Raw genomic sequence first — 9,931 nt, forward strand, 5'->3', positions numbered from 1 at the left:
GGTATGTTTTAAACGCAAATGATAAGTGCCATATTTGAGGCACTGACCCTGATTTTTCTAAATTAAAGTTGCCATTCAAAAAGAAAAAATAAACCCTAAAAAAACTGAAATTTATCATCTAAAAAGAGTAGTTGCCATACTTGATAACCAAAGTTGTCATCCTCACGTCATTAAACTTTTCATAAAAAAGTTCGGGGTTGCCATATGTTTGTGCCACACGTGTGACACTTATCAGGGTTCATTTTAAAATATATTGTTTGTCAATATTACGTCACCAAACAGAGTTTTGTCCTTTCTTTATTTTTTCTGTAAAAGATAAACAGAATTTTCTTCCAATAGGTGTGGTACCGAGAACAGATCACTTTCTAGCTAACGAACTAACACTGCCAAATTTAGACACAAAACAAGATGATCAGCGCGTAACAAGATTGTTACGTGCCCGCGTCCCCGTCTCCATGTGGCGCTTACTCGCTCTCCTCCAGTGGCCAAGTGGCATTTCAGCTCAACTGCTCACGTATATAATCCATGAGCGCTCAAGCTAATTCTCGCATCGATCCTCACCTGGTCGTCTCCGTCCTGTGGAGCTAGCTCGTTGGCTCATGGAGTTCGTCGCCTTGACCGTGACAGTGCCCGAATACGTGCTCGACGAGCAGGGCTTCGAGGCTCACAGCCGCCGGCACAGAACTAGCGGGGCCTTCTTCGCCAGGTCACGGCCGGAGCAGAATGCCGCTGCCGACGATGCCGTGAGAGCTGCCGGCTGCTACTCCGGCTTCGACCCGGCGTCAGACGAGGCCATAGCTGGCCTGCGCGTGCCGGCGGCAGGCGAGATGAGGGAGGACGGCTGCGCGGTGTGCCTCGAGGACTTGGAGGGTGGCGACGACGACAAGCTCAGGGCCATGCCCTGCTCCCACTGCTTCCACCAGCGGTGCATCTTCCGGTGGCTCCGGGTCAGCCGGGTCTGCCCCTGCTGCCGCTTCCCGCTGCCGTCCGCCGACGAGCAGCGCCTCCTGGTCCTGGACGAGCAGGCGACGGGCCCCAGCGCCCGAGCTGAAACCAACTGACGATCGATTTGATAATTTCTTGATTTATGTATCTATGTATTGACAAATTAAGGATCAACATGGACTGGTTCTGAGCCATGATGAGATTTATTAAGAAATGAAGAAATGGTTACATGAACAAGGGTCTCTGTTCTACTTACATCCTTTTCAGGCCAATCAGCATGAGCGCGTTACACACTAGACCTAGTTACCGAGTTAAGGAAAGGAGGAATATTAGCAAAAAAAATGTACATAGTCTATGAACAATCCCCAGAGAACCAAAATTCGGCATGCCATCGATCTCCGACAGAAAGAACAATCCAACAATCCTGTTCCTTCCCTCAGTCTTCAGTGGGGAGGTGCCAAGAAGTGATCACTGCACGTCTTCAGTGAAGGCCCTGTAGATGAAGTCCCTGAACCTCTTGCAGTACTGCTTGGGGTCGACGGCCGATATGGAGTTGGGATCATACAGCTGAGATTTGTAGGCGTGCTCCAGCTTCTTGCTGATGTCGTAGTCTTGCAGGATGTCGATGATGCCGAAGAAGAGGACCACCTCCCGAAATTCTCCCGTGGGATCACCAATGAGCGGCGACTCGCTCTCGGGGTTCCGCACAACGTTCTCCACCCTCGACTGCATGGCGATCCCCAGTTTCGCTGATAATTTCCTGCAAAGATCATAGCATGTTGTGAGACTTGGAAGATTCTTCAGCTGAGAGAAGTCATCTTTCAGTTAGTATAGTTGGTTTGTAAGCACTGCTTAGTTGTTCAGCAACAGGGTGATATCATGTTCAACTGAAGAAGTGCATCACATTGATTTACCTTTTCTAAAATGCCTAGTTTTCTTACATTTATACTTACTAAACCCAATATTGTCATGTCATCATTTATTAAAAAATTAAAAAATGGTACATTGGAACGGAGGACATACTTATTTTGCTCAGAATCTTCAGCACCACCGTTGTCAGCATTGCCGTTAACTGTAACAGCAAAGAAGGAGATGATTTTCAGGCTATTTGAATTCGGAATAACCATTTCCCAGAGTAGTGTTAAACGTGCAATCATAAGAAACAAAATATTCCATGGGGGATCATATCCTTACATCGATCATTGAAGTGAATGCCAACCAAAAGACTATAGTCCATGATCCTCTCCTGCTCTAGTAACTCACAATCTTTGTCCACTTGCCTGGTAATTAAGAAGCACAAACCATGATACAATGGATGGTTAAGTCTCACTTTGTGTTTCCTCTCACGTTTTTAAGAACCTCCCATAGGGCTTGCTTTGCATTTTTGTGACATTTAAAGCATATGATAATACTACTAGTATTCCATCATAACCGGATGACACAACAAAGCATGTGCACGCAATTCGACATTTGTAAACATTCACCTGCAAAACTCCTGGAACCAAGATCCCCCTAACCGGAAAATGAAGTTGAGATCAAGATCCTTCAAAGTGGTGTGCTCATCGATTTGATCAAGGGGCTTGTCAGTCATGCGACCTTGTGATGATCCTTTCAAATCGAAACGCCGATGAATCCCATAGTGAGAGCAGAAAAGATTCCCCATTATAACAAACCGAACCTGAATGAAGTAGCAACAAAAGATGAGCAGATGCTCAGGCATATTTCATCCTTGGTGGTCATTCTTCAATGAATTCATGTATTTTCAGTGTATCCAAACCTTTTTCTGAATAGCTCCAGTGATTTTAACGCAGTGCAGACCAAAGAACTTAGTCACTAGGGTATGTTCAAAATTGCGGACATGCTTATAATAGGCTGGAAGCATCCTAAGAAGCACCTGATCATCATAACACACAAACCACAAAATCAGATCTTAAAATGACATGTTCAATGATATCCTAATCTTGAAAGCTAGCTAACTGATTGAGGCGAGGAGTGAACAAAGTTATAAGGAGCCTACTTTAACTTCTGATTTCTTCATTGTCTTGATCATGTACTTGTCATCGTTGGTGAGGTAGAAGAAGCTTCCACTCTTTCCAGGTGATGATAGTTCCCGAAGCGCGTCGTCGCCGCAGATGGAGATCATGTAGTCCGCTGGGTCGACGTCAAAGAGCTTGCGCAAGGTCCTGGAGCGAAATCGCACAAGAACAAGAATTACATCATATAAATTGCTTGTCATGCAGAGATGGCAAGCACCCCCTCAGTCTTCGAAAGCTGATCTTTTGGGCATTTCGTGCGGTCTTCAAGATGTAACTCTGACCATTAAACTTATTGAAGTATAACTACAAAATACTTAAACCCGTTATAGTTAATGAAAGTTATTTTCAAGACAAATCCATACGTATGATTTGGACAAGTCAAGTGATATATTATTTATATAATGTTATCATGTATAACTAAATAGGTGATTAAAGTTCTAAAAATTGGGCCATCAGTACGACCAAAATGTCATCATGTATAACTAAATAGGTGATTCTCATTAACATATTTCTATCAAGTTATAAGCAATCAACTCAACATGCAACCATGCATGGGAAAAAGTTCACCTCAACATGCAACCATGCATTGATACAATCTTTCAATTATATTTTGCTACTTATATTGAATAATTTGTTTTTTTGCCAAATATTCAACATTTTTTTTACAACTACACAATAACTAAAAACAACAAATCATATGTATTTTCGGTTTCAGTTTTCTTATTGTTAATCCAACTATATAAGTATCTCATAAAACTAAATCCTATTGAAATATATTGCAACTGATTCCCGAAGCAACGTGTGGGGTATTTAGTATTTTTAAAGACTGAAGGTAGTACTATTGTTGTAGTTAATGATAAACACTGCTATAATCAATCTAAGGGTTCTCACCTCTACTCCCTCCGTTTCTAAATATAAGACCTTTTAGAGATTTCGAAGCGGAGTACATACGGATGTTTAGAGTATAGATTTACTCATTTTGCTCCGTATGTAGTATTGGAATCTCTAAAATGTCTTATACTCCCTCCGTTCCGAATTACTTGTCTTAGATTTGTCTAGATACGGATGTATCAAACACTAAAATGAGTCTAGATACATCCGTATCTAGACAAATACAAAACAAGTAATTCGGAACGGAGGGAGTATTTAGGAATGGAGCGAGTAACAAACTTACGGTCATTTCAGTAGGTACCCCACAATTTTCATATGGTTGAAAAATATTTCAGTGGCACATGAAAAAAATCAAAGAAAACCCAGAAAATTCTCAAATTTTGGTTGGATGCAGTCAAATATTGGTCACCTGATCAAAGTGAAAAGTAAAAAAAAATAAAAAAAAATTGGAACCATTTCGGACCTGAAGACCAGTGGGCAGTAGTCCTTCCACCGGAAATCGCATGACTGGTGAGGCGGCGTGTGCTTGGATCCTTCAGGAGGAAACCTGGTCCACACCTTCTCCTTGGGATCAAACGCCGATGACTTGAGATCCAGCGAGTTGGGCGCCGAATGCCTCCCCACGGCATGCCTGATCGAACCCCAAAGAAATTCAGTTCATGCATGGTGATGGTGATCGTTTCCTCTCAATGCGATCGAGAGAGAGAGAGAGAGAGGTTGGATTCATGGCGGCGGCGCACCTGATGCCAAGCTGGAGGTTGAGCATGAGCTCGTAGTTCTTGTGGCCCTTGGATATGGTCTCCCCCTGCTTCTTGGCCGGCTTGGGCGGCGCGCGCATGCACGACGTCGCCCGCAGCCACGCCCTTTCCACGGACGCCGCCCTGGCCTGGGCCTCCTCGCTGCTCATGCTGGACTGGGCCTGCGCCTGGGCATGGGCCTGCGCCTGCGCCTGCGCCTGGGCCTCCTCCCCCTCGGCGGCGAGGTCCATGTCAATCGACGACACGCTGCTCCTCGACCTCCTCCCTTGGATTTGCTCCGGCTCCGGCGGCCGCCACACCGGCTTCTTCAGCACCGCCTCCACCCCGGGCCACGTCACGATCTTCTCCGATGGTAGCAGCGACGCCGCCTTGCCCTCCGTCACCGCCAGCTCCTCCAGCAGCTTCGTGATCGCCTCCCGCGGCTCCCGCGGCGGCATCGGCACGGCCGGCCCGCCGGACGGCGGGTAGAACACGCCGCCCATTGCGTTCGTCTCGCCGGACTCCTGCTGGCACCACACGCCGATGTACATGCCGCCGTCCGCCCACCGGAACGTGCCCTGCCCCTTGGGCTTGGCGTCCTCCCACGCGCCGTCGTACCGGTCCCCGTCGGCCCATATCACGGTGCCGCACCCGTGCATCTCGCCGGCGCGCCACGTGCCGATGTACTCGTGCCCGTACCGCCAAATGTACCGCCCGTGCCCATCCTGCCGCCCGTCGCGCCAGTGCCCGTCGTAGACGTCGCCGTTGGCGTAGGCCTGCGTGCCGCGCCCGTGCCGGAAGTTGTTGGCCCAGTGGCCCGCGAACGTGTCCCCGAACTCGCCGATGTAGGTGCCGTGGCCGTGCATGTAGCCGCCGGCGAGGTCGCCCTCGTAGGTGGCGCCGGAGGCCCAGGAGAACTTGCCGCGCCCGGACGCGCGCCCCTGGCGCCACGAACCCTCGTACATGCTGCCGTCCGTCCATAAAAACTTGCCGGAGCCGTCCGGGAGATCGCCGCGCACGCTGCCCTGGTAGAAGTCGCCGCTGGGGAGCAGCTGCTCCGAGTGGGTCTCCGGGCCCGCCTCCTCCTCGTCGCTGTCTTCCTCGTTGTCCTCGATGTCATCGCCGCCCGTGGCATCGTCGTCGTTTTCGACGACGTCGTAGCCGTAGATGGTGTTGGAGGAGGCGACGGAGAGGGCGACTGCGGGGTCGCCGTCGAGGGCGGGGCTGGTGGCGGGGAAGACGGAGCTGCCGCGGCGGATGGCCATGGTGGTGTTGAGCTTGCGGATGCCCGCCTCCCAGAGCCGGCTGGCCGGAGGCGGGAGTTGGTTCATCTTGGCCCCCGACATGGTGGCGTGACGTGACATGCACGTAGTGATCGATCGAGTAGAGTTATGTTGTGTTATTAGCAACTAAAAGAAGAAGAAGGATGCGCGCGGCAACGAGAACGAGAACGAGGTCATGGTCAGGACGACGTCGGAGGAGGAAGCCATGGCGAGTGTTTTGGGCGAGGGACGCCGGAGAGGGAAATTAATGCTGGAGGCGGAGAGGACTTGTCGGGGAGGAGGAGAGCTGGACATTTGTACGGAGCCCAGGCGTTGAAACTTATCTTTTTAAAGCATTGTCTTACTTAACATGCACTCGTGCATATATTATGGACGACAAATCTGCCATGCTCTCGCCTCTTTGGCTTGGCTGAGAGATGGGTGTCGATCGAGGGGATCGCCTCTTGATGTACTAGTACATGCAACTGATATGGACATACCACATGTTAAGGCTTAAAATGGACCAAAGTGTTATAAAGGGCATAAAATTTCGGAAATTGTTTTTGGAGGCCGAACTCCATGAAGGCCTTCAAATGCAAATTTCAAAATCGTGAAAATTCATATTTTTACATTTTTAAAATTCTAAAAGAAAATACAGAGATAGATGAAGGCATAGTGCATAAGTGTGTAAATTTTCAGGACGAAATACGTTGAAATGAGAGGATGAAATACAAATTCATAGTATGGGAGGATGAATAGTATCATGTGTTAAAAAGTTCAAGATTTGTACAGGATGTAAGGCATATGTGTGTAAAATTTTAAGATGAAATACGTTAATATGCAATCCGTACAAAAAAGACAAATTCATAGTATGGGAGGATGAATAGTATCATGTGTTAAAAAAGTTCAAGATTTGTCTGTCAAAAAACACAAATCTTGAGCTTTTTAACACATGATGAATTTCACGTGTTAAAAAGTTCAAGATTTGTCAAAAAAAAACTAATCTTAAACTTTTTAACACATGATACTATTCATCCTCCCATACTCTGAATTTTTCTTTTTTGTACGGATCGCATATCAACGTATTTCATCTTGAAATTTTACACACATATACCTTACATCCTTGTGTTACTTGTATAGTTTTTTCTTCAAAAAAAATCAAACAAAATTTTTGGAATTTTGAATCTTTATTAAAACAAACCGGACTCCATGGAGGCCGAGAGCCAAAATGCTATTCTCATAAAATTTAGACTCATTGTTATATAGTAAAAAAACTATTTTTCGGTGTCAAATGGGTAAACAAAATATAAGACAATGTTAAATAAGAAATTCTTTCATATAACCAGTGGCGGCGCCACGGTAGAGGCGACTATGGTGGGCCGCCCCAGGTAGCCGAAATCAGCGTATACAAAAATACGGTTCATTCTGTACATAGGCTAATACATGTGGGGTTTGCACTAGATAGAACGGCCACACAAAGCCTAGCCTATAGCCCCAAACTAGTTAGAGCATCTCCAGCCGTTGGCCCCCCAGGGGGCGCCCAAAATCGCCCCCCTGGGGGTGAGCCGGCGCAAAAACTCGGCCTGCGGCTGAGTTGGCCCCTAGCCGCCGGTCCTAGGGCCGTCCCCAAGCGTGTTCAAAAAAATTTAAATATGTTGCAAAGTTCAAAATTCGGCGAAGTTCGGCATATATTACATTTAAAAATTGGGTTTTTATTACATATATAATGAAAAAAAGAACTGGCTAAAAGCGGAGTAGTTGCCGTCGTCGCCGCCGCCGTCGTCGTCGTCCGGCTTCTCCTCCTTGACGCGGCCGTCCCTGGTGGACCCCTGGCCGGCGTCGCCTATGCGGGCTGGTGGCGGCGGCGCGGCGTCGTCGTCGTTGTCCTTGATGACGACGATTCCTCCCTCGTCGCGGCCCCGGCGGCGCTGCGCGAATCACCGCAGGGCAGCGCACTGGCGCTCCCTCGCCATCTTCAGGGAGTCCGCGCGCGCCCATTCTAGGGCCGCGTCGTTGTCGAGCTCGACATCGGCGTCGTGCTTCGTCTTCACCGCTGGGAGGCCCGGCTCAGTCTTCACCGGCGCCAGACCCGGCTCCGTCTTGGGCTTGACGAAGCGCGGAGGAGCCGACGAGGGGGCGCGCCGGCAGCCCTCATTGATGACGATGCCGACGCGGCGAGTGCGCCGGCCGAGCGGCGTCTCCACCGCGGGCTCGGCCTTGACGTCGAGCAGCGCCGGAGCGCAGGACGAGTGTGAGGAAGAGCGGGAGGAGGAGGAAGAAGAGGAGGCGCCGAACCTCCTGGGCAACCATTGCCCGTCGCGTCGGCGGTGAGCCGTGGCCGTGGCAGCCGCCCTCGCCGGGGGGGGGGGGGGTATGCCAACGGCGGGTCGTTGCCGCCCTCGAGGTACGTCAGAACGCCCTCGAGGGTCCGGCCGAGGACACCCCACCACAGGCGGCGTCCGTCACTGTTCTTCGGTCCGGCCACCACCGGCGCGCCATTGGTGGACGCCAGCCTCTGCTGCTGCCGGCGCTGGAAGTACGCCGTCCATGCCGCTGTGTTGTCGGCGACATACTCGGGGAGGGCGAGCTGGGCGTCGGTGAGGGAGGCGTGCACGACGTCGACCTCGTCGGCGAAGTAGCCCGGTTTCGCCACGGCGTCGGGCAACGGGGGAATGGGCACTCCCCCGTTGTTGAGTCTCCACCCTATTGGCCCGTCGCGCATGTCCGGCGGCGCCGAGATGTTCGCCTGGAACAGGATCCAAGACTCTTGTTTGCGGAGCAATCGGCGGCCGAAGCCGTTGGCCGCGGCCTCATCGCCGGGGAATCGCTCGGCCATCGAGAGAGGGAGGGAGGGAGAGGGAGGGCTCGGCGGCGGCGCTCGGGAGAGGTAGAGGGCGGGCTAGGGCTGGTGTGGCTGGTGTAGCCAGAGGCGAGGGAGGCCACCGGCTTATATAGCGGCGCCGCCCCGTGTGTACACGTGCGAGGGAGGGGAGGCGTCGGCGCGCCGCCCCGTGAACGCGCCGCCCATGAGGAATCACTGGTAAGGCTGATCGGCGGCAGCCTTGCCATTGATTCCCCGCGGGAAACCGATGCGTTCGGGGAAGAAGACGCGCGGTGTCGCTGACGCGGCGGGCCCGCAGCTCTTTCGCGCCAAAACCGCTTGTCCCGGCGCCCCCGAGCGCCCCCCCAGCGCGCCGGGTTCGACCTGGGTCCGCTGGCGCTAAATTCGGCCCAGGCCGGCGAAAATCGGACTCCTGGAGGCGCGACTGGGCCGATTTTCAGCGCCGGCGCGAAAAAAACGCCTGGGAAGGCCTTTCTGGAAGCGCGGATGGAGATGCTCTTAGCACGACTGCACGAGCACAGCACCTACGTGCAGACACTCGCAGAAAAATCCCGGAACCCCGAACCCTGATCCAGCCAGGCAGCCAGCAAGACTACGAGCGTAACCTAGCCGAGCTGGCTCGCCCCGGTCGGCTCGCTGCCACAGAGCTCCGCCTCGCCGGGCCGCTGGCCGCCCGGCACCTGATCCAGATTCACGGATGGGGAAACCAAAAGAAGCAGTCCCAGTCAGCGGCGGTAGAGCATCGAGCTCGTGCAAACGCGCATGAGCTGCAGTTTGTAAAATCAGCGAGCGCAACCAGCAGGTAGTCTAATCTATTTTGTTTCTGATGTTGATCTTCAATTTCTAGCCAACTATTGTACATAGTCAGTGCTGAACATGGTGATGTTATGAACTTGTAATGTAGGGAATCTTCAAAGAATGAAACCAATTGCTTCCATCGCTACAAGATTGAAATACTCAATGAGGTGCTTGATATTTTTTTTGTGAGGACTGCATCTATGTACTCAGTCGACTTCAATCTTGTCGAGAATCTCGAACTGTTGTGAATCATTGGTTATGTTAATTTTCTAGTGCATCTAATTTCATATTTGAATTTTATGAGATTTGGTTCAACGTGCTTGCATTTGTCAATCAAAAAATTTATACCTTAAGTGTTTCGTCCCGGCTAAGTTCAATTCCTGGATCCGCCACTGTATATAACTACCGTTGGTGTAGAAA

At 50.7% G+C, this 9,931-nt stretch overlaps 1 protein-coding gene across 1 annotated transcript; it reads right to left on the reverse strand.

Moving 5' to 3' along the window:
* Positions 1–1,145: 1,145 nt before the first annotated feature.
* On the reverse strand, positions 1,146–6,131 carry LOC119288973 (phosphatidylinositol 4-phosphate 5-kinase 6-like). The gene is made up of 8 exons (XM_037568428.1): positions 4,613–6,131; positions 4,336–4,503; positions 2,963–3,128; positions 2,723–2,839; positions 2,430–2,623; positions 2,140–2,225; positions 1,969–2,017; positions 1,146–1,705 (listed from the first exon to the last, which is right to left on the reverse strand). The coding sequence occupies exons 1-8, from the start codon at positions 5,971–5,973 to the stop codon at positions 1,414–1,416; spliced, it is 2,433 nt and encodes an 810-aa protein (XP_037424325.1). The 5' UTR covers positions 5,974–6,131; the 3' UTR covers positions 1,146–1,413.
* Between the last annotated feature and the right edge of the window lie 3,800 nt (positions 6,132–9,931).

This window comes from Triticum dicoccoides, chromosome 4A (genome assembly GCF_002162155.2).
Source record: "Triticum dicoccoides isolate Atlit2015 ecotype Zavitan chromosome 4A, WEW_v2.0, whole genome shotgun sequence".
Lineage (NCBI taxonomy): Eukaryota > Viridiplantae > Streptophyta > Magnoliopsida > Poales > Poaceae > Triticum > Triticum dicoccoides.